This window comes from Mustela nigripes, chromosome 2 (genome assembly GCF_022355385.1).
Source record: "Mustela nigripes isolate SB6536 chromosome 2, MUSNIG.SB6536, whole genome shotgun sequence".
Taxonomy (NCBI): domain Eukaryota; kingdom Metazoa; phylum Chordata; class Mammalia; order Carnivora; family Mustelidae; genus Mustela; species Mustela nigripes.
The window spans coordinates 8145536-8169696 of NC_081558.1; the positions used below are offsets into that span (position 1 = coordinate 8145536).

General features: G+C 53.9%; 1 protein-coding gene across 4 annotated transcripts in view; it reads left to right on the forward strand.

The window, feature by feature from the left end:
* Nucleotides 1-23635, forward strand: part of SMARCA4 (SWI/SNF related, matrix associated, actin dependent regulator of chromatin, subfamily a, member 4) — an 87910-nt gene extending 64275 nt beyond the window's left edge. For 2 of the 4 annotated variants that reach the window (XM_059389037.1, XM_059389039.1), the window contains 8 exons: nucleotides 100-177; nucleotides 848-1066; nucleotides 5451-5704; nucleotides 19517-19622; nucleotides 20045-20146; nucleotides 21284-21416; nucleotides 21556-21698; nucleotides 23145-23635. In XM_059389037.1, the coding sequence (XP_059245020.1) occupies nucleotides 100-177; nucleotides 848-1066; nucleotides 5451-5704; nucleotides 19517-19622; nucleotides 20045-20146; nucleotides 21284-21416; nucleotides 21556-21698; nucleotides 23145-23177 (1068 nt within the window). In that variant the 3' untranslated portion in view covers nucleotides 23178-23635. Of the gene's footprint in view, nucleotides 1-99; nucleotides 178-847; nucleotides 1067-5450; nucleotides 5705-19513; nucleotides 19623-20044; nucleotides 20147-21283; nucleotides 21417-21555; nucleotides 21699-23144 lie in introns of all 4 variants that reach the window. The other 2 variants (XM_059389036.1, XM_059389038.1) reach the window with 1 other exon arrangement.
* Nucleotides 23636-24161: the final 526 nt, after the last annotated feature.

Consider the following 24161-nt stretch of genomic DNA (forward strand, 5'->3'; position numbering starts at 1 on the left):
CCAGCTCATCTCCCACGGACCGCCGCCGCTCGCCTCCGAGCCCGGCCGCCGCCCACCCTGGCCTCTCCGCACTCGGACTAACTGTGCGAACCCTTCTAGGAAGAAGACGAAGTGCCCGACGACGAGACGGTGAACCAGATGATTGCCCGGCACGAGGAGGAGTTTGACCTATTCATGGTAGGTACCGTGGGCGGAGGAGGGCGCCCCGCACACGTCTGGGGGCGCTTTGCGGGCGTCGCACACCCCGCCCTACTGACATCAAGTAGAATAAGACAGCTCAGTACAGACAGAGCGAAACTTCTTAGAGATGGTGGTGTCTCTGGTGGGTCATGGAGCTGGGGCCTCTCTCGGGGGGCCCCATGCTGCCTCCTAACTGACCTGTCCTCCTCCCATGGTCCCCGAAGAGAATTGCCACAATGGTGGGACACGCACATGCACATGCACACATGTATGCACACCCATCCTCTGTGTGACCCTCAGGCTTGCCACATGGAGGACTTGCCTGTCTTCCTGATTGTTTTGTCCTTACGATTCCCTTTCAGAGGGAGGTCGTACTGTTCCCGGCCTGGGGTCAGTCAGAGGTGCTCCTTAGCTGTGGGTAAAAGGCGTAAGTCCGCACGGAGTTAGAGTGTAGGCCCTTGGTCCCTTTTCTGCGACCCTCCCATCTTTTCTGGAATTCTCTGCCCCCGAGGCCGAGCCCCTAGCGAGGGTCTGCTCTCAGAGCCAGAAACCTCCGAGATGCCGTTGAGCAGACTCACAGCCTCCCCTTGCCACGTGCCCCTGTGTACCCCCAGCTCTCCCCGAGCTCACACCTCTCTCCCTCTGTCCCCTGCCCCGCGTCCCCCAGCGCATGGACCTGGACCGCAGGCGCGAGGAGGCCCGAAACCCCAAGCGGAAGCCGCGCCTGATGGAGGAGGACGAGCTCCCCTCGTGGATCATCAAGGACGACGCGGAGGTGGAGCGGCTGACCTGCGAGGAGGAGGAGGAGAAGATGTTCGGCCGCGGCTCCCGCCACCGCAAGGAGGTCGACTACAGCGACTCGCTGACCGAGAAGCAGTGGCTCAAGGTACATGCTGGAGAGGGCCGGCCGGGGCGGGGCGGGACAGCAGAGATTCGACAGCCGCGCCGGGGCTCATGCGGAATCCAAGCGGGCTCCCTTTGGCCCTACTTGGTTTTCGTTAACCACGGCGAGACCTCTGTCAGGGGACCGGCTCGCTCCGGTCCTCCTGACCAGCGCGGGAGCTTTACAAGAGCTTCGTGGGAGATCTCGCCGCTCTCCGCTTGCTGTGCTCTCCCCAGTGCCTGGTGGTGGAAAACAGTGACGGGTCAGAGGGTGACCTGCCCCCGACAAGGGGGGAGTGCCAGCAGGGTTCCGACAGCCTCACATGGGGCACGTCGACCCCAGAGCCAGGTCCGCGGCAGCAGCAGGTATAGGTGGCTGAGTCAGGGCCACGGGCGCCTGGTGAGCCCCCTGGGACTGTGGTGACGCGTCAGGCCCTTCCCCATGCAACCCTCCCCAGAAGCCAGGTGGTGGCGTTCAGCTGGGCCCGGCTGATGGGCGCACCCCAGAACAAACCACGGGGCCTGCCTAGGCCTCTGGTCACACTCCCTGGGGTTCCTCGTGACTGACTGCGGCCCTGCTGCCTCCTCAGTCCGTAGGTCTGGCCGCCCTGGCCCTGCCCTGGCAGCTCAGAATGACCCAGACTAGTGAGCCCGCCGGCTCAGGTGCTCACGTGGGGGCCACTGACACGTGCCGGGAGCCTGTGACCTGCGGGTGGGGCCGCTGGCTTGTCCAGCTCCTCAGCCATCGGCCCCGAGCTCCGGGGACAAGAGGAGAACCGCTGGCGATGGAGCGTAGGCCTGAACGCAGACATGTGGAGCTCCCGTGGCTCTGATCCTTTGAGACACGATACCTTTGTGTGTGTGTGTATCTGTAATTTTTAAAAAATTTTTATTAACATATAATGTATTATTAGCCCCAGGGGTCCAGGTCTGTGAATCACCAGATTTACATACTTCACAGCACTCACCCTAGCACATACCTTCTCCAAGAGACACGATACCTTTGAGCATATTTTGCTTTAATACATATACCACTGAATTTACTCAACTAAGTTGTACAGTTCTGTAGATTTTAGAATGTTCAGTGTTGTTCCGTGATCCCCACAAAATAGCTTTGGAATATTCTTTTCACCTCAGAAAAAAGCCCTGTCCTCTTCAGCTCTCTTCCTGTCCCTTTTTCCCCCCTCACTTTTGTTCTGGAGATTTCATATGAAAAGAGGGATGTGTCCTCCCTTTGGCCACTGGCTTCTAGCAATAAGCTGCATATTTTCAAGGTTTATCCGTGTGGCAGCAAGTGGCCCTCCTTGTCAAGGCCAAGTAGTGGCTTGTTGTGCAACTAGACTACACGGTGCTAATGTCTTTGTTTTTGGTAGACGATCAAAGTTCATCTTTTTTCTGTTTTCTACCTCTGGCCTCCTGTGAACATCGGAGGACAAGATTTTGGCAGGATAGATGTTGTGATTTCTTTCTTTCTTTCTTTTTTAAGATTTTATTTATTTATTTGTGAGAGAGAGAGAGAGAGCGAGCACAGGCAGACAGAGTGGAAGGCAGAGTCTGAGAGAGAAGCAGGCTCCCTGCGGAGCAAGGAGCCCAATGTGGGACTCGATCTCAGGACGCTGGGATCATGACCTGAGCCGAAGGCAGCTGCTTAACCAACTGAGCCACCCAGGCGTCCCGATGTTGTGATTTCTATCACATGAACACCCAGAAATAGAATTTCTGAATCAAATGGTAATTTACTTGTTTAGTCTTCTGAGGAACTTCCAGACTGTTTTCCACAGCAGCCACACCATTTTACGTTCCCACCAGCAGTGTGAGGCAGTTCCGGTTTCTCCCATCATCCCAGCTGTGTTTGTCACCTGTCCTTTTGACGCTAGCTTTTCCAGTGAGTACGCCACGGTAACCTCCTTGTAGTTTTTAATAGCATTTTCTTGGTGGCTAACGGTGCTGGGCATCGCCGGAGGTGCTTGTCAGCCATTGGCGTATCTTTTTCAAAACTCCCATTATCGATTGTGTGATTTACAAACACTTTCTCCTATGCTATGGGTTATTGTTTACTTTTTTTAATGGTGTCCTTCGAAGCACAAGTGTTTTTTAATTTTGAGGAAGGCCAGTGTATATCTGTTTTTTTTCCTTTAGCTTGTGCTGCGGTATCCTATCAGAGAATCCACTGAGAAATTTAGGAGCACAAAGGTTTACCCCTTCCTTTGAAGAGTTGTAGCTTTTATGTTTGGGCCCGTGATCCTTTCTAAGCAGTTTCTGTTTACGATAGGAGGTCAGGACCCAGCTCCTGTACAAGCAGGTGTCCAGTTTTCCCAGCCCCATGTGTTGGATCGACTTTCTTCCCCCTACAGGGCATGTGCTTTTTGTACATGTTCTCAATAAGAGTTTGCATTAAAAAAAAAAAAAAAAGAACACGTTTACCCAAAACAGACACTCTCTTTTCTTCGTGGCGGCCACTCTGGTGCCATATGTACCCAAACTCTTGAGAGTGGTGCTGCCTCTTGCCCTTCTGGGCTGACCCATGTGCTTGCGCCTCGGGACCGGAAACCCTAGGATTGCGTTCCTAGGGGAGCCACAACAAGGACCCCGAACTGGGTGACTTAAAACCATAGCAGTTTATTCTCTGAAAGTTCTGGAGGCCTGGAGTCTGGTTTCAGAGTGTCAGCAAGGTCCTTTCTCCTCCGAAGGTTCCAAGAAGGACCCTTCCTCGCCTCTTCCAGCTTGTGGGGGCCTCGGCATTCCTCAGCCTGAGGCCGCATCACCCCCATCTGCTCCTGTCTTACATGGCCTGTCTGCCCTGTGTCTTTGTATCCTTTCCTGTCTCTCCTGGGAACATTCCCATTGGAGTTGGGGCTCACCTTAACTCAGGATGACTTCATTTTTGCTCTTCAAGTAATTAAATCAGTAAAGATCCTATTTTGAAAAAAGATCACATTCGGAAGTTCCAGGTGGACATGAACTTCAGGGGACACTGTTCAGCCCCTCGTGCCCACCTGGGCTCGCAGTGCACACGCTCCCCCATACTGGCCTTATAGTCCTTTCTGCCTGCCACACGTCTTTCGTGTTGTTCCTTTGGCCTGGATGCCTTACCCACCCCCACCCTGCAGCTCTCAGCTTAAGTGCCACCTCCCCTGAGATGCTCCCCTGACCCCCCGCCAGCGCACGTCTGCTACACCATCAGAGCACCACTCACTCTCCTTCCTGGCAGTCAACACGCTTGTCACCATGTTCGTGAGACGTTTGTCTGCTCACTCTCTTCCCTCCGTGAGGGACATGAGCTGAGGCTGTCCTCGACACCTGGCCTTGTGTCCTGCTCCCAGTCACAGCTGATAAATGCGAGACGGACAACCAGACATCCCCTGGAGTCCTGCCCCCACTCCCTGTCCTGATTGCAGGCGCCCCTGGCTTCTCATCTCTATCTGCAGAGATTAAAAATGTGCAAATGAGTTCTTATCATTGAGAATGAATCAGTTAGTGTTGTTCAAAAATTAATCTTGTTCATAGAAACTTGCTCGGCAGTTTCGCTTCAGAAGTCTGTATACAGGGGTGCCTGGGTGGCTCAGTCGTTTCTTTCAGCTCAGATCATGATCCCAGGGTCCTGGGATCGAGCCCTGCATCGTGCTCCTTGCTCTGCGGGAGGCCTGCTTCCTCCTCGCCCGCTCCCCTTTCTTCTTTTGCTTCTCTCACTGTGTTTCTCTCTGTCAAATAAATACAATCTTAAAAAAAAAAATAGTCTATGTACAAATAAAACAGCTGTCTGTCGTGGCCTTCCTCACACAGGGGCCCCTTCTCCACATGGAGAGAGCTGAAATGCCCAAGGACAGGGCAAGTCTAAATGAAATACTAAACAGACATCAAAAATTACATTGCAGAAAAGCGACGGGAAGTACATCCAGGACATAGTAAGCAAAATCCCGAGTCCTGGTGTGGTGTGTGGATAGAGGCCAGCGCTGTCCTCGGTGCTGCCGCACGTCCATGGGAGGGGCCGGGTGAGTCCTGGCTTTGGACGGCGGTGATGGCGCACACAGCGTGAGTGTACCTCACGCCACCTGAGTGCACCATTGAAGGTGGTTGAGGGGTCAGTTTTGTGTCATGTACATTTTGTCACAATTTCTAAGAAACATGGCAAGGATCTAGAGCAGAAGGACTCGTAGTGTTACCTCCTGGTGGAGGGATCCCAGGGTCCAAGTCTTCGGGGACCTTTGGTGGGTCTGTGCCTCTTTAATTGGCAACGAAATGCAGCTGTGGCTTTGCTCAGGCTGGACGTGGGTGGGGAGCACCTGGGGAGGCAGAGCCGGCCTGCCGGGGACTGCGGGTTTGCGCCTCGAGCTTTGCTTGTCGACCCCGGTGCTGGCTGTCCTATTTTACCACTATTGACCCTGAAGGCCATCGAGGAGGGCACGCTGGAGGAGATCGAAGAGGAGGTCCGGCAGAAGAAATCGTCTCGGAAGCGCAAGCGGGACAGTGACGCCGGCTCCTCCACCCCGACCACCAGCACCCGCAGCCGCGACAAGGACGACGAGAGCAAGAAGCAGAAGAAGCGCGGCCGGCCACCCGCCGAGAAGCTGTCCCCAAACCCTCCCAACCTCACCAAGAAGATGAAGAAGATCGTGGACGCTGTGATCAAGTACAAGGACAGGTAAGCCAAGGACCGCAGCGGGTGGGCGCTGGGGGTCCTCAGAGGTGCCTCGCCCGGCATCCTGTGTGCCTGTGAGCCGGTTGTGGGGACAGTCACTGCACAGACATTGGTGGCCTGTCTTTGCCTCAGTACGCCTGCCCTCATGGAACTTACGTTCTGCAAGAGGCAGGCACTCTCTCAGCTGCGGTGAGAGTGAAGAGAAAACTTCATGGGGAGGTGGAGGCAGGGGGCCGTTTTCAGGGATTGTGACGTTTGAGGGGGAGCCCTGAGGAATGGAGGTCTGGGGCCAAGTGCTCCAGCAGAGGCAGGAGCTTGCGCAGAGGCCTCGGGGGCCTGTGATGGGCGAGGCGGAAAGAGAGGGACCTTTGCCTTGATGGGCGCCGATCGCATGGTGGTGGGCTGTGGTACAAGGGCCGGTGTATCTGGAGCCAAGACCAAGCAGCTTCCCTTCTCTAGAGTCTCCACCCTCTCCCCGCACGTGGGGGACATGCCAGCCCAGTTCTCACCCTGGGCCATCGCGGGTGGGCCGCATATGGTGAAGACTGACCAGGCTCTGCTCTGGGATTTGGGGTCCTTGCTCTTGCAGAGTAGGAGACTGTGGCAGATGCGTGTGTGGTTCACAAGTACCATTTAACTAAGAAATCAACAGTTCTCTGAGGCCCTCCCCGGGAGCATGTGCGCATGGTCTGCCAGCTCGGGCGCGAGGCCTGGATCTTGCTCAAGGCTGGGCCCGTAGTGCTCCCCAGTGTCTTAGTTCACTTTCTGGTACACACTGGCCATACTTCTGTCACGATAACCAGACAGTTGTTCTGCTTGATTTTATAGTAACATGTGGCAGTTAGTCATTAAGCAAAGTAAGGACAAATTGTCATCTGTAGGAGGGAAAAGTGTTGAGGTGTATGTAAGCTCTCAGTACATCATTTGGAGAGGCTCACAGGTGTGAAATTTTGGGGGGGATGGTGATGGTTGTACCCAAATAAAGGGTACAGATTGCACTTAAAAAAAGAATCTTATTATTAAAAGAGAAACTAATGACTAAGTGAGAAAGGCTTGTTTCAGCTCAACCATCCACCCTAAAAATGTAGCATAAGCATTAGAGAAGAAAGTATTGAGCTGATACGCAAACTTCACCTTTGAGACAATTTCCACAATTATTTGAAATATGGAATGTGCAAAAATCCAATGAAAACAAAAGATCCCAGTAATCTTTTTGCAAGGGAGCCTCAAAATGATCAAAATGAAGAAGACCTTTAAAGGTTAGAGGGCAAGGATGGACTTTTCGAAGGTCATACTGGTCTCTGGGATATCCAAATGGAGAAGAACCTTGACCTTACCCAACACCTTAACGTGTCAAGTTGAAATGGAAACATCAGTGTGAAAGGTTAAACAAAGTTGTGGAGGAAAGCATCGATGAAAATCTTCATGGCCTCGATGTAGATAGGCGTTGCCTTCTGAACAGGACACAAGCACCGCTAACCAGAAAAGACCTGTAAAGTGGACGTCACTAAAATTAAGAACATCTGTTCATCCAAGGACAACTTCATGAAGCTTGTGAATATTTGCACCAACTGAAATTTTAAAACGGGCAAAAGCCATGAACAGGCATCTCCTGGAAGAAGATAGCCCAGGGACCGATCAGCATGTGAAAAGGTGCTTAGAATCATTGGCATCAACGTTGGTGGTAACATTGAGGTAAAGCGCCATAAAACCAGAGATGCCTCCATACACCCACCAAAATGGCTAAAACTCCTTGAAGTGTTGGCAAGCACATGGACTTTACCTCCTGCTTATGGGAGCGGTCTGCTCTTTGGGACTAAACCTTCTGACCCACAGACTCCAATCCTGGTTGTAAACCAGAGACGGCTGAGTGCCTGTGTCCACCCAAAGACAGGTTCAAGCAGGTGCATAGCAGCCTTGATCGTAACTGCCCCAAACAAAACTGCCCAGTGTCCAGCCATGGGAAAACATATCAGTGGAGGCCTAACCCAAGAGCAGGATTCTACCAACCGCAGGAACAGACATCCCTCCACTCTCTGGGAGAATCTTACAGTCATTTTGAAAAGCTGATCATGGCGACGGGTATGGAACAGTGGTTACCTCGAGACATAAAAACGTTTGGGGTGCCTGCGTGGCTCAGTTGGTTTAGCGTCTGCCTTCGGCTCAGGTCATGGTCTCAGGATCCTGGGGTCCAGCTCCATATCGGGCTCCCTGCTTGGTGGCGATCTGCATCTCCCTCTCCCTTTGCTCCTCCCCCTTCTCCTACACTCTCTCTCTCAAATAAATAAATAAAATGTTTTTAAAAATTTTTTAAAGAGATGAAAACGTTCATCAGGATAAACATTTGATACGCATGCTTTCCTGCAGTGATCCACCTCGGTTTAAAAGAAGACAAAACACAAGGCACTTGGAAACAGTCTCCTGAACTTGTTGCTAAGGCCTTGGCTATTTTTTAGTCATCTCGTGACTTACTGCAGATGCCCCCTGAGCATCAGCCTTAGCCCTGGATCACATGAGAAGAGAGGAACTGACTCCCCCAGCTGCTGCCTACAGTTCTTCCAGCATGTGCAAGATGGCCTGAGAAGTCAGGCGTGAAACTCACACTGACCCCTTGTGGAGGCTGTTCTGCAGGAGGCCGAGATCCAGTTTGACGAAAGCCCCAGCCCTGGGGTCACAGAGCTGCACTCCCGGCTGGCATGAGACCTGTGTGGTGGGACACCTCAGTGGAGGGTTTGACACGTGGTTGACAGCTAACCCCCGTCCTCCCGGAATGGGTGACATCACAGGACTGGGAGTTCTCCGTTACAGTGGAAAGAAATGTAGAGAAGTTACAAGTGGAACTTGTATATACGGTCATTAAAGAAAGCCTCCCGCATGCTGGCGTCGAGAAGTGATTGGAGCGGGTCCATCCGCTTGCTGCTTTGCTGCTGGTCCCCTAGGAAAAGATCAAGCAGGGCACATAGAGACTTGGAAAAATTATCCTGTTTTCCTGCCTGAAAAGTTTCCTCATAGCAAATACTTTCAAAGATGATGTTTGGGTAAAAGGCTGACCTATTTAATGGATATTTTTGACATTCCTTAACATCCTGAATTTGAAACCACAGGGAGAAACAATAGTACCATTCGTCCTGTTGTGAGATTGGGTGAGAAGTGAGACCACCGTCACTCTTGACATCAGTTGCAGAGTTCTGAGAACCTAGACCGCACTCAGGCTTGCTAATTCTCTAGAAGGATTGTCTGGACTTTCTGAAAGCTGTTCAACTCACAGTTCTGGTTTGTTACAGTGCAAGGACACAGATGGGCATCAGGGCAGCGTCATGGAGAGGTGTGTGTGTGGCGCTCCCAAGCGTCCTCTCCCCAGGGAGTCGCTGACAGCACTGACTTCCCTGACACATTAGGAGACAAGACTCACAGAGCACTGCCAGACAAGGAAGCCTCAGTGTCTAGAGTTTTCAGTGGTCACACAGACACGACTAACCACCCAGACACGACTAACCACCCACATGGCTGATCTCAGTCTGTAGCTCCTCTGTGGGTTGAACTGATGCCACATGACCCATCACCCTGGCCTTAAGTCGCAGTCAGAGATTCTGTGGGCCAAAGGCCCCCAGGTAAACAAAGGCAGCCCAGAAGGCAGGACATTTCAAGGGCTGAGAGTTTACCACCCAGAAGCCCGGCACAAAGGCCAGACCTCTCTTTGGACTAGGTTAAACTCTCAGGGCACACCCGTCAGGCACCTGGAACGTTCTGAGGGACCAGACACCAGACCACACCAAAGAGAACTGAAGTGAAATAAATTTGGAAGTATCCCATCACACACTTTCTTATCTCAGACTTCCTTTATAGCTCATTTCTGGAAGAGAAAGTGAAGCATCTTTTTTTTTTTTTTTTTTTTTAATTTTTTTACTTGCCAGAACATTTTAATTAGCTAAAATCTATACTTGGGATAAACACAGAGCCTGAGGAGAGAAGGAACTATTACAGCTTAGTGGCTCCTCGATGCCAGTAAATTGATTACAGGATGTTGTCAGCATTTGGATTCGATACCCCCAAGTCTGCCTTGCCAAGCGAAAGGGTCAGGTGCTACAGATTCCACTCCCAGTGCTCATGGGAACCGGGGTTGGGGTCTCCATGCAGGGACTTGAGATGTTGCTTTTGATTACAAATTTCAGGATCTCCTCCAGCTATATTTCAATACGAGTGCAGTCACGTTTGATATTACCTTTGTACTTACATCGTGTCTATATACAGGTGATGTCTTCTTCTAGAAGCTTTTGCTTCATACCTGCTCAGGTTCAGGATTGCCATGCCCCTCCCTCCCCAGACCCCTGTGTCAAGTGTGGCCTGAAGGCGTGCTGCACAAGCAGAGCTGGAGGATAAGCAGGGGCCCCGCCAGGGGAGGAGGAAGAAAGGAGTGTCAGGAGCAAAGGGGACAGCATATGCAGAGGCCCTGAGGCCGAGGGCACGGACGTCCTGTGTGCAGAGAAGTCCAGCTAAGGCCAGGGGATATCATGGGCTGAGTTCCAGGTCAGGTTGGGACCGGGTCATGGGGCTCTGTGTGCTGCCAGCAGCAGGTAGCCAAGGCGCTGTCTGCAAATGCTGGGCTGTGGGTGTGCGCTGTGGAGCTCACACCTGGGAGCTTGGGTGTGAGAGAAGGGTGTCTGCTGGGGGGAGCCACTGAAGCAGGCCGGCGCCAGAGGACCCTCCATAGTACCTGTGCTCCCTGCTGGGCTTTTGAGCTCGACCGTGACCCGCTGTAGGGCAGAGTCATGGCCGTTGGGCAGAGGAGGGTCGGCGCCAGGTTTCCTGAACTTGATCCTACCCATGTGACAGGCGGGACCACTTGTTCTAGGAAATCCTCGCAGGTTACTCTCGATGGCTCAGGAAGCTGGTGGATGCGTTCAGGCTGCCGAGGCTAAGCCTCCGGGGCCAAGCCCCACTGAGCAGACCCTCTCGGTCCCCTTCCTCCTTCCCCTCCCCAGCCATTTTAAAAGGACTTGGATGACTTGAGTGTCACGGACATCTGGGTTCACCATCCATCTCCCTGCCTCAGTTTCCAGCACAGAAGTAGAATCCCCCAGGGACGCCTGGGTGGCTCAGTTGGTTGGACGACTGCCTTCGGCTCAGGTCATGATCCCGGAGTCCTGGGATCGAGTCCCGCATCGGGCTCCCAGCTGCATGGGGAGTCTGCTTCTCCCTCTGACCTTCTCCTCGCTCATGCTCTCTCTCACTGTCTCTCTCTCTCTCAAATAAATAAATAAAATATTTTAAAAAAAAAAAAAAAAAAAAAGAAGTAGAATCCCCCAAATGGGATTCTAGAGACCCCAAATGTGAGATACCATGGGCCAGGCAAGCTGCCTGGACACCAGCCCTGAATTCATGTGTACAGATCTTGAAATTTGGACAGTGAGGGGCCCTGGCCTCGTCTGTGGTGGCGACTTCGGCCTGAACCTGGCAGCCACTGCCTAATTAAAACCTGTTACCCCTTGCCCTTTGCCCTTGTGGGGAGCCCTGCACCTCCCTGTTGAGAATCAAAGAACAGAAGGTTCTTGGGAGTTGAAAGAGTTGTACATTGATTTGCAAGAAAAACAGGCGCTGTAGCAAGCCCCGGGGCAGGTTGTCTGGCTGACCAGTTCCGGGAAAGATACCTGCTTGGGGCTCCAGGCCCCTCAGGACAGTCTCCTTTCGGGGAGAGAGTAGAGGGTGGACAGGCCAGGGAGCTGTTTCCTGAGGGGACAGAGAGGCCTCAGAGTTCCCTGGCCTCAGCCATGGAAGGCCATGCAGCCCTTCATCTGGAGCCCAGGCCCAGGCTGGGTGCGCTCCAGCAGAAGCTAGCCTCTGCCTGTGGGTTCAGGTCTGGGGTCAGCACTTCCTGCCTGGCGCCTAGCCGGGAGCCCGCCCTGAGAAGTGCCCCGGTGAGCTGCCCTGAGCAAACTGCTGATCCCCGTCGGCCAGGCCCTGGCCAGCCTGGATGCGGGTGCAGGGGCAGGCCGGGCAGAGGGCCCAGTGGGGCTCTAGGCCACAGGGGGTTAGTCCCTGCAGCCTTGCCGAGTCATGCTGCGGTTCCGAAGCTGCCACAGAATTTGCTGGATGCGGTTGCACCTGCCCTGTTTGTCGTCCTGCCAGCTCCAACCCCCCGGGCTTCCCTCCCTGCTGGTGGTTGGTTGCCACAGTAGAAGAAAACAGGGCAGCTGTGTTGGAAGGAGCTTAAAACTAGTTACATATAAGCTCCAAACAGGACAGGACAGACCCTGGGCCCCAGAAATAAGTAGTTTTGGGTGAACAAGTCACACCCTCTGCCTCCCGCAGAGTTCCGTGTGCTGGTGCGTTCCAAGTGTGGGCTCCTTATGCTCTCAGGGAAAGCAATAAGGAAACGGTCATGAAAATAATCAACAGGTAAGACAGGAAGTATGAAAGGAAAATTCAGAATTGCTGGGAAAGGGGGGGTTGTGGACAAGAGGATGAATCAAAGGTTCGAGGTCAAGTAAATGAGAAATCACGAAAGAATAGATTTTAAAATGAAGCTAAAAGACAACTAGCTAAAAGAATTGAAAGGTTAATGTTTTGAAGGTGAAACTAGTTAAAAATGTTAGTTAACTAAACTTAGAAGTTCGGAGGGCAGGGAAGGGAAGGTGTGGAGATGGGTCTGTCTGCTCCAGCTGGACCAGAGGGAACCCTAGCACCCTGGGTCCCGCGCCGCGCATCAGGCGGTCCCTTCCATTTCAAAGAGGGCTTTGCAGCCTCCCCTACAGCTCAGCTGCTCATCCCGCTAGGGGCTCATTGTTCATAGCACCTGCGGCCACGAACTCTGACTCATTCCAGCCAGGGGGCGCGCTTCTCACGGCCCAGATCACCCAGCCCCGCCGAAGGTGGCCTTCCCCCCCTCCCCCCCCCCCCCCCCACACCATGCTCGCACGACCAGCTCCATGGGCCTCTGATGGCAGCTCCCGAGAGAGCTGGGCTGGCTTTGCCTCTCGTCTTCCCCTTCTCTCTCGTCCTGAGACATGCTCTTTGCAGTGCCTCAAATAGGTCCTCAGATAGTGTCTCAAATAGGTCAGAAGGCAAAATTTGAAAGTGAAATAACGAAACCCATTTGTTTACTTCATTAGTATACAATTACTTCTTTTCTTCTCTGGGCTTCTGCTCTTTGTCCTTGTCACCCACAACAAATGTCTTTTGAGCTGCTGCCACCATAAAGCATGGTGCGAGGTCAGCCCCTGCGGCCTGCCTGGGGAAGCCGCCCGGGCATGCAGGGTATGTGCTGGCAGCTGGGAGCCTGGCTGGATTATGATCTGGTTTCTGCTTGCTGTGTGATCCCAGGCTCTGCATCTTTTTTCACACCTCAGGGTCTCGCCTCCAAATCCAAATGGATTTGACGAAAATGTTAAATCCAGGTGCTTCCCTAGCTCAGGTTACTTGTTTCTTTTCTTTCCTTTTTTTTTTTTATTATTGATTAACATAAAGTTTATCGGTTTCAGATGTAGAGTTCAGTTATCCTGAAGGCAAGGAAAACAAAAGCAAAAATGAACTATTGGGATTTCATCAAGATAAAAAGCTTTTGCACAACATCGGGGTTTCTTTAAAATGACGCTTGGATTGCGGTGTTCACCTGTATTAAGAAACACGTGCCCCCCCAGATGTGTCCTTGGCTCATTTGAAACTGCAAGCTCATTAGACACTTAACCAGCATCATAACCTACAGCTAGTCTTGGCCTTGGCACCCATACCCTGAAATAAAGCTTCCCCACCCTACCGGGAGAGCACAGGGCCAGCAGCCCGCAGACCATTATCCTCAGCCAGCTCGCTGGTGAACACCCTTTCCTCTCCCTCGTGCGGGAGTCAGAGTTGTTTCTCTACCTTGCAGCCTTAAGTCCAACAGAACTGGCCCTTTCAGCAGGTGGAGGCTCTTCATAAAAAGACTTTGCAACTAAGTGTTTCAGATTTCTCTGTGATGCTCAAGCTATCCTTGATTTTGTGACAGTAAAAAAGCTGAACCTAGGGGCAACTGGGTGGCTCAGTGGGTTAAGCCTCTGCCTTCGACTCAGGTCATGATCCTGGGGTCCTGGGATCGAGCCCAGCATCGGGCTCTCTGCTCAGCAGGGAGCCTGCTTCCCAGCCCCCACTCTCTGCCTGCCTCTCTGCCTACTTGTGATCTGTCTGTCAAATGGATGGATAAAATCTTTAGAAAGAAAACAAAAAAGCTGAACCTAGAAAATAATTATATACTAACAAAGTAAACATACGGGCTTCGTTATTTCACTTTCAAATTTTGTTTCTGGAAAACCTTCTGAGATGCTGTTTCAGATGGTCTGCAGCTAAGTCAGTTTTGAAATTGCTGAGCTGCTCTATCCGGGACCTTGCAGGCTCAGTTTGCTGATCAGAAGTCAAAAGAGAACATGGTCCAGGGCTTGAAGATGTCCCTGAGCGATGTCATGGGAAGATGGACTAAACTGGACTCGAGGGAGGAGAGCAGGGCTGAGGGACAGAGAGGGAGTCCTTCCTGGCAATATGGGACCACCGCCGTACCTGGCTAGCAGGGTCTGTCTGGGGCACTGTCTTCACTTGCTTGCTTGTGCCTGCCTGGGGACAAAGGGATAGTGCTCTGATCTACTTGCAATGTCTGCACTGGTCAGAGGATTAGACAGGACACCAGGCACTATGTTGCCATCCCTGATAGGGACAGACAGTTGTTTTTAGGATTCCCACCAGCGGCCAGCAAACCCACAAAAAAATAACTCTGCCCCGCCGGCTGTGTATGTATCACCCTGAATTTAAGAATGGAGGATTTTAGAAAAATGAACAATATAATATTCCAAGATATGAAATTAAAGGAAATTCACATTTTGTTGTTCACAGAAGAAGTTTTATGGGAACGCAGCCAGAGCTCATTTTTCTGCATCTTGTCTGTGGCCAGTTTTGTGCAACAGTGGCAGAATTGAGTAGTCATGATAGAGATGGGATAGCCCGCAAAGCCTGATAGAGTTACACCAGTGGTTGACAGAAAAAGGTTACTGACCCTTGATTTAGAGCAGCGTATGGGAATGGGTAGGAGGGGTCCCGACTTGGTCGTGGGGTGGTGACCTGTGCAGAAGCCCTGCCTGTCACCATCTCTCATTGCTTCTCTGGTTTCTCTCCATCTGTTGGAAAGGCTTACGGCGGGATGACCTCTTTGATGCAGAGTTCGTGGTTCGGTTCTGTTGTTCTTCCTCCCCATGTTGTAATTTTGCTTTAAGGACACAGTGAAGGGACATTTGGACTTCTGGGCTCTCTGTGTCAGGAAGCTAGTTCTTTGACCTTCATGTCTAAGGACTCCTTTGGCTGGAAGGCTGTAGAAGAGTTAGCAAACACTAGCTTTTGGGACCCAGAGCTGTCTACCACCTCCCCCCTTACCCCATGCAGTGACCTGTGACTGCCACAGCTCTGGGCTCCCTCTGTCCTGAAGGCTTCATACCCCAAGAGGAAAGCATCCTCTGTTTCCTCAACTCTGCAGGGTGGGTTCTGACTGGCCAGCTCGTGTCACTGACACGAGGCCTTTGCCTGGACCCGTCACTGAGACAGGAAGGGTGAGGTACAGCACTTGGCCCAAGTCTTGGGTGAGAGGTTGGGACCAGCGTTGGGCAGCGCCACCAGAACCCTGAGTTGGCATGGGGAGGGCCCACTTCCTTAGGGAGGCAGCCGTGGTGGGTTGAGTAATAAAGGCCCTTATCAGGGCTCTTCAGGATCCAAGAAGGGCGCGTACTACTGGACAGAGCCCTGCCCCAACAGAGAATTAGACTCGTTGCCAAACCTCATTCAGCGAGAAGCACCCACTGGCCTAGACTGGGGAGGAATTGGCTGCTTCGGGCAAGGGGCCCTGACTACGTCCCATGTCCTGTTGTGATGGGGACAGGGCGGTGAAAGAGGGAGAAGGAAATCCCTGCTCTGGGAGCTGGCGTCAGGAGGCGCAAGGGGAGCGCCCTCGTAGTCCTCATGGCCACAGGCAGCAGTGACAATGGCTGCTGCTGCTGCTCCTGTTGCCGAACGACGTGAGTGCCCAGGTGGTGTCTGAGTGGAAATCACAGCCTCAGGATTTTCCCAAGCTCCTTTACTCCCAGATTACTCTGCCCGCAGAAGCTTCTGAGAGCAAGGCTCATAATACAGGAGGCTAACAGGCACACAGCCCTCTCAGGGCAGGAGGTGGATTCTGGTAGTTGCTGCCAGTTCTTTCTGGAATGGGATGGTGTATAGACAACCATGCGGTGTGGGGGGCGATGAGGCGCCCTTGTTCAGAGATGACCTTTGTGACACCAAAGTTTGCTCCATGACCACTGAGACTCTCACCCTGAGCTGTTTCTTCAGCAAACGTTTATTGAGCACCGGCTTTGTACCAGGCTTTGTTCTAGGTGACAGAGATAGAGCAGGAAGTAGAACCGGCAAGGCCTCTACCCTCATGGCTGCCGTTCTAGTCTAGCGAGGACACAGACACCCAGGATTTGGTTGGGAGAAATGACACTGATCTGGGTGACTGGCTTCATATCTAATAACGTAAAGAGGTTGAATTGTCAACATTTCTAGAACACAATGCAGTACCGCTGTGACGGGACAGTACTGGTAAATCGGAATTTGATTCAAACTAGGATCCATTCATCAAAAAATATCATCAAAAAGTAAGAAGACATGAACATAGGATGGAAAAGGGGTTTGCCCAGAGGACTCTGTGGAGGAGGGTAAAGACGTGAACAGATACTGGCCGGAAAGAGGTTGTCGGGGGATCCTCCCACCTGTGAAGCGGAGCCCGGGTTTCCTGCTCATCAAGGAATTGTGAATTAAAGGCACACAGAGGTAGCATTTCGCACCCCGCGTGTGGAACAGCCGCACTGACCAGGAGTGACAGCAGGTTGAGCTGATCAGATGAGAGCCGCCCGGCCCTGCTCTGCAGCGCTCCCCCCCACCGCCCCCCGTGTATCCCAGAAGTGCGGGCCAGCCGCTCCGACATGAGTGTCCCCAGCCACGTGCTGCCGGATACCCAGAACTGGCGCAGCCCAGGTGCCCACCTGGGGCATGAGGCAGCTCCCAAGGTGTGGGAGCTGCGCCTGTGTGTGCCGCAGAGACGGTTGTCACAGCAATGAGGGGATAGCCAGGCCTGGGAGCTGACTGTGCCGGGCCCGCTGTCATCAAGTTCAAGAAGAGGCCAAGCCCACCCAGGTCCCAGAGGTCAGGTGGGCTCTCGGGAGCCTGGTGCACCTCGGGATGCTGAGCGCTGAAGATCTCCTATCTCACATCTTACATCTCACATCTGACGATCTGTAAGAGGGGGTGAGGGGCCACAGAACCTCGGGGGAGCGGGCACTTGCTCTGAGGTGATGTGAAGGCCGCAGCTGGGCTTCCCAGGGAGCAGTGGCTTTGATGATCCCGAGGTGGGGGGAGAGAGGGGTGCTGAGGTCAGAGCCCTGGAGGGCCAGGCCGCCACCACAAGGACTTTGGGCTTTGTGCCCAGTGAGGTCGACAGCTATGACTTTTCCGCCACTAACGCAGAGGGGAGGAGGGCTGGCGAGGGAGCCTGGAAGGCCCATTTACCAGGCTCTTGGCCCCAAGCTGGCCTCAGCAGTGCCTAATGGCAGGGTGGGGGTCTCCAGAAGACTTCTAAGGATTAAAAATGACATCTCAGCACTTAGGCAACTAAAATTTAATGGCAGTGATGTGCTGAGAGAGGATACCTTTTAAAGTCCCCCATCATCCTGGGGCCCTGTCCCTCCATCCCGTGCGCCCAGTTCCGGGCCATCTGTCCTCCGAGCTCACTGCACCAGGGAAGCATCCGGCGCAGGTGGCCACCTGGGCCTTCATTCCTCAGTGACACCCTTATTCCAGAGGTTTGTAAAAGGAGCCCCATTGCTGCCCGTTCTTTCCTGTCTCCGCCAGTTTCTTAGCCCAGTGGAGATGAGAGGGTTTTATGACAAAACTCTCCACTGTATCCCAGCACCAGGGTCTTACTTCATGAGCTCCCTCGAGGGCCACACACATCCCGCGAGGCCCAGCCACCTTCACGGATGCGACAGATGAGTGCAGGGGCGCGTAGCCTAGAGAGCCTGGCCTTAGCGCCGGGCACAACACATTCCACACCCACCAGTGAGCAGCAGAATGAATGTAGCGGGTCACCTGGCGTTTCTAAAATGTGAAATAATGGAGAAAACATCAGAGTTCATCTCACTTGGCAAAGGCAACCCCGTGCAGGGAAACCCCGGGTATTTTACGGCTGCAGGTGCATGTCCTGGGTCAGAGTGAAAGCTGTGGCTCCTGCCGTGCATCCTGGTCAAAACTGTGATGAGAAGGCTGTCAGGGTGAGAAGGGGGAGCTCTCAGAAGGTTCCGGGGGGCAGCAGGACGCGTGCAAGTGGCTTGCAGCTTGGGTCTCCCTTTCCCCGGCCAAGTGCCCAGTGCCTTCTGATTGCAGTTCTCTTCGGAGATATGCGAACAAGCCCCAGCTGTCCATGGCGAGCCATCCATAGCCTGTTCCCGCAGAGAAGGGAAGCCTCCTACTCCGGGGGCATTTCAGGGTTCCCTGGCCAGATGCGCCAGATGCCACGATTACCTAAAGGAGCAGCTTTGCCAACACCGCGGGATCCTAGAAACTTTGCTCTTTCGGGGTTTCTGGCACATTACGGGGCCCCTGGTCCTCCTTCCACAGTTGGGGTCTCCTGAGCTGCCGGCCGCACATACAGGAGCTGGATTCTGGTCCCGACACCTTGCTGGCTTTGGACAGCCATCAGCATTCAGTCCTATCAGCATTCAGTCCTTGCTCTGGGCTGGACACTTGACACACATGTTTCCAGCAAGCCCTGCCCAGACACAGCCTGCCTTGGGCTTCTGCCTTCCAATCTGTAATCCCAGTGTGAAGGGTGCCCACGCTCAGCGAGGACCAGCCCCACCCCGCCTTCCAGGGTGCGTTTTCAGCCACATCCTGCCACGTTGGGTTCAACTGGTCACAGATGAGGTTAGGGCAAGCCTTGGAACAGAGCCTCAACCAGGTCACCGGCCCCCCAGGGTAGGGTCCATGGCTCCAGGCTGATGGAACAGAGAGGGAGACTAAGCTCATAAGAGTTGTCGGCTCTCGTCCACCAGTCCTTAAAGCGCCTGCTCCCTCCGTTCTCAGGCAGGCCCAGGAGTGATGTCCCCTCTGAGCTCCTGTCCCTGGACAGAGGCAGGTCTGGGTGTGGCACAGCCTGGCGCCCAAGTGCATGGCTTGTCTTGAAGTGAGGCCTGGGAGACGGCACTTGACACCCTGCCACGTCACAGAACATCTTTCCTCTGCTTCCTTGTGGAAAACCAGTGCTTTCCCAATGGCAAGGGCTAGAAAACTGCTCGGGTCTTCCCTTCGGGTCTCTCTGGGGAGCATCTCTCCACTGGTTTTCGCCAAATTCTCTGAAGTTCACGGCCCCTGAGTGTGCTACCTGTAAGAGACACGCGTGCAGAAACTGGTCTTTCTCCAAGAACACATACTTACTGCTCCCGACATAAGCAAACTGATTTTTGCATCGTACATAAATGCAGTTGTGATTCTGCCTCTTTCAAGTGCTGAGGCTTAGGCTGCTTGGCATCTGCTGATATTCCCTCCAGGAGCTGGAGGGATTGGGTGAGGGCTTCAGATGCATCCCCGGCTCCTCTGGGCTTGTTTCCCTCAAGAATGTTTCAGAACTCACAGAACAGTACATATACAGGAGATAACTCCTGAGTGCTTCGAATTTCTCATTCTTCAAGCAGCGGGTGGGGGCCGGGGAGGGGGGCTCCCCCAGCTGGCAGGACCTGTGAGTGACGCCCACTGTGTCCCGCCTTGCAGTAGTAGTGGACGTCAGCTCAGCGAGGTTTTCATCCAGCTGCCTTCCCGCAAGGAACTGCCCGAGTATTACGAGCTCATCCGCAAGCCTGTGGACTTCAAGAAGATAAAGGTAAGCCTGGCATGGGGTGTGGGAAGTGTGCCCACATCGGTGTTTGGGGGATCTGAGCCAGTATTTTCCATGTCTGGGTGCTACTGGGGTGTATGGGACAGATGACCCTGGAACAGACTGGGCAGAGCCTGAGCTGTTGGACCCAGTCACAGGCTCTTGGGGTTCCTCATGGCCTCAAGAGCCCTAGCAGCCCAGTTTGTGGGAAAGGGTCCTAAAACTGTTGATGGGCAGCCAGTGTTCGGGGTTCCTTCAAGGTTACCCATGACCTAGGCTTCAGCCGTGCAGCTCTGTGCTCAGTGGGCCTGGGCTTCCAATCTGTACAGAGGTCCCCAGAAGACAGGGCTATGACCTAGTTAGGCAGAGGGACTCCCGAGGCACAGGGCGGAGTCCTGAGGTAAGGCCGCTTCTCCCTCTACCCACAGGAGCGCATCCGCAACCACAAGTACCGCAGCCTCAACGACCTGGAGAAGGACGTCATGCTGCTGTGCCAGAACGCTCAGACCTTCAACCTGGAGGGCTCCCTGGTGAGGAGGCCCCGGGGGGCAGTCGTGGGCAGGGCACCCACTCCTGGCTTTTGCCACCTTCGCAGCTAGGCCCCAGTCCAGCAAGCTGCTTGCTCTGTCTTAAATTGACTGATTAAGGGGCAGCTGGGTGGCTCAGTTGGTTGAGTGTCCCAACTCCTGATCTCAGCTCAGGTTTTTTTAAGATTTTATTTATTAATCTGAGAGCACAAACAGGGGGAGAGGGAGAAACAGACTCCCCACTGAGGTAGGAGTCTGATGCAGGGCTTGATCACAGGGTCAATGAGTTCAAGCCCCGCTTTGGGCTTCACACTGGCATGGATCCTACTTTAAAAAACAAACAAAGGGGCCCCTGGGTAGCTCAGTCGGTTAAGCATCTGCCTTTGGCTCGGGTCATGATCCCAGCATCCTGGAATCCAGTCCCACTTGGGGCTCCCTGCGCAGTAGAGAGCCTGCTTCTCCTTCTGCCTGCCCCTTCCCCTGCTTCTGCAGCTCGCTCGTGCTGTCTCTCTCTAACAAATAAAACAAACCAAAAACAACAGGTTGATAAAAGAATTCTCAGCCACTAGAAATATTTTGTCAATTGTGAAAGCAATGTATTCCTTACTAAAAGAAGCAGAAAGAACAACAAACAGATTAGAGGAAATAAACTCAGTCTGATCCGTCCAGGATGACCCTGTGAGCAATCCAGTGTACATGCTGGAATTTCACTTTGAATTCATTAGTGACTCCTTGAATCGTGTGGATGTGTCCTTTCCTGCAGTGAAATCAACATACACAACCTCAACTCAGCAAACTTTTCCTAAGTGTGCTATGGATAGATTGTTCGTTGGAAAAGAGATTTTAGTCTTAAATTTGGGGGAAATGCTACTTTAAACAAGGGATATGTGTTTCCACCATTGCTGCACACCTTTTCAGAGCCTTTAAAAGCATATCCTCACTGGGATTCTTCAGAGGGAGGGAGGAACTTGTAGTTCTTCCTAAACTAGCACATGCACACTTTTCTCCACGTCTCATGTTCTCTTAGGCCCTGACTGGGAAAGGGTTACGGAGGGCTCTCTGCCCTGCACAGGCTGTCCTGGCCAGAGGGCAGGGCCAGTCAGCCCCCAGCCCACGGAAACCCCACATGTCTCTTTTTAGATCTACGAAGACTCCATTGTCCTGCAGTCGGTTTTCACCAGCGTGCGGCAGAAAATCGAGAAAGAAGATGACAGCGAGGGCGAGGAGAGTGAGGAGGAGGAGGAGGGCGAGGAAGAAGGCTCTGAGTCTGAGTGTGAGTCCCAGCGGCGGGTGGTTGCGCAGACCAGCATCACAGCCAGGCCGCTTCCTGCCACCCCTGACTCGGCTTGCCGTGCTCTCCCAAGCTCACATCTTTTTTCCTTCTCCCCCACTCTTTCTGGTCCCTACCCCAGCCCGCTCCGTCAAAGTGAAGATCAAGCTGGGCCGGAAGGAGAAGGCGCAGGATCGGCTGAAGGGGGGCCGGCGGCGGCCGAGCCGCGGTTCGCGGGCCAAGCCGGTGGTGAGCGACGACGACAGTGAAGAGGAGCAGGAGGAGGTGAGTCCCCGGCACTGGCAGCAGGAGCCGGTGGCCGTGGCGGGCCAGTCTTTGGAGCTCTGTCCGCGTGCCAGGTCTTGGACCCTTCTGTCACAGCCTTGGGTGGGTCAGTGCCCCAACACCCCACTCCACAGATAGGGAGACTGAGGCTTGGGGTTGGACACGGCACATAACTCCAGACCAGGTCCGTGTGACCCTGGTGAACCAGTGCTCTGAGGCCGGTGGGTGCAGTCGCCTCTCCCAGCACACTGGGCCCGCCATGCTGAGGCCAGTGGGGCTGAGTCTCTATCGAGGGTGGGGTCAGGAGACCCTGGGATGAAAGATGCCATCAGACAGGCCCCTATCTGTCACTCCTGAGCAGACACAGCCCCCTCTGTAGCCGAGGCTTTCATGATGCCCTCGCCCTGGGTGACACACGTGCTTCGCCACCAGGTCTCTGCTCATGGCTCTGTTCTGGCCTCTGTAGGACGATTTCCAATCAGTGGTGGTGGATAAAAACAAAAACCAAAATCCCACGATCTAAAATTACCAAAACAGTGTGGAACAGGCCCTGTGAATTATGCCACGAGTGGTGTCTGCGTGTCGCCTCTGCCCCAGAGCGGCCGCTTACCTTACAAGCAGGGAGAAGCGGCAGGAGCATCGAGCCCACAGTGGCCCGCTTTGTGGGAATGGAGGATGGTGGCAACCCGTCTGAGCAGACTCTTGGCCCCCTGGCTGGGGCCTCAGTGCCCAACCCTTCCCTACTGTGGGAGACCGGCTGTTCACTTCGGAGCCTCAGTTTCCACTTCTAGAAAACAGGGAGGCCACGTGGATGTCCTGGGGTCTGGCCCCCGGCGGAACTCCAGTGCTGTCTCAGGGTTGCTGTTTTTCTCATGCAACCATTTGTAGTAATTGCAAAATCTGGAGGCTCGGAACAAACGTGACCATGTCGCGGTAACCCGGTGAGGACATTACCGATGTCCTGGCCGTGGAGCGCTGGCCTGTGTTTCCGGAGAGGAGAGTCTGGGCCGTGAAGCTCCCCATCTGCCCAGTCCTCATGCGGCAGAGCATTCTGTGGGCCTTGCCAAGCTTTTCAAAACGTTTGTGCGGTAGAACAAGCATTCTACATAGAAATAACCACGGTGGTCTTGAAGCTGCAGGTCAGGGGCACAGGGACAGGCACATGCGGTGGGAGGAAGCACAGAGGGCCCAGCGAGGCTCCCGGATCCGAGGAGAGTCCGTGTGGGCATAGGGGCCAGCCCTCGGGAGATCCGCGACACCAGGATTTGGCCATGGCGCCAGGGGCAAAGCCAAGGGCTGCCACACCTTCAACCTCATGGTGCCCCTCGGCTGCCCGCTCCCTCCCTGCCCCGCCCCCAGTGAAGGCAGTCAATGAACGTACTTGACCCCAGGGGGGCGCCCTCCACAGTGGGGCTGACCATGCTCTCTCCTCCTGTCCCCCTCCAGGACCGCTCAGGAAGTGGCAGCGAGGAAGACTGAGTCCCAACATTCCAGAGTCTCGACCCCGGGCCCCTGGTTCCAGAGCCGAGGCGGCGTAGCCCTTAGCAGTAACGGGTAGCAGCAGATGTAGTTTCATACTGAGGGTAAACTGTATAAACGAAAATCTTCCATATTTATACGGCAGAGAAGATGTAGGATTGTTTGTGTCTGGCCCTGTCCTGGCATCCGTAGCGTTTGTAACAGCATTAACTGTTGAAGACGAGAATCATGACTCGGGGAACACGCAACACCCGCTCGTCTTTCTTCTCCCGGCAGTACTGTTGCGGCCGCAGTTGGGAGTCACTGTAGTTTCCGCCGTGGATGCACGCGTGTGGCCATCCACCCCTCGTACTGTATTCTGTGGGGCAGGTCAGACTCGCTGGGGCCGGGGGCCGCAGGCCCGGCGGGGTATGTCAGTGTCACTGGATGTCAAACAGTAATAAATTAAACAGACAAAACTCGCAGCCTTGCCTTCCGTGGTAGACTCATTCCAGGCTCCCTGCGGTGTCCCCGGTGCCTTGCGGGCCCCGCCCTCCTCCCGTCACCACATCCCATGGGTGTTCGTTTCACGGGGGAGGACACTGAGGCCCGGGCAGAGAGAGACCTGCCGGTCCTCACACCATCTGATCTCCAGCTCAGGCTCTTGGGCCTGCCGGTGCCACGGCCATGCAGGGAGCAGGCAGCTCGGTCCCTTCCCTGTCTGCAGCCGAGGGTGACAGCCACAGAGATGGGCAGGGGCCACACAGGTCAGTGTCGTGGCCTGGGAAGCCCAGGGCACTGTGGAGCTCTATGACGGACATGGAAGTCTCCAAGATAGGTGATTTTTTTTTTTTTAAGATTTTTATTTTTTATTTGTGAGAGAAAGCACCCAGGTGGGGGGTAGCAGCAGGCAGAGGGAGAAGGAGACTCCCCACTGAGCAGGGAGCCCAGTGCGGGACTCAATCCCAGGACCCGGGCATCACGACCTGAGCCTAAGACAGACAC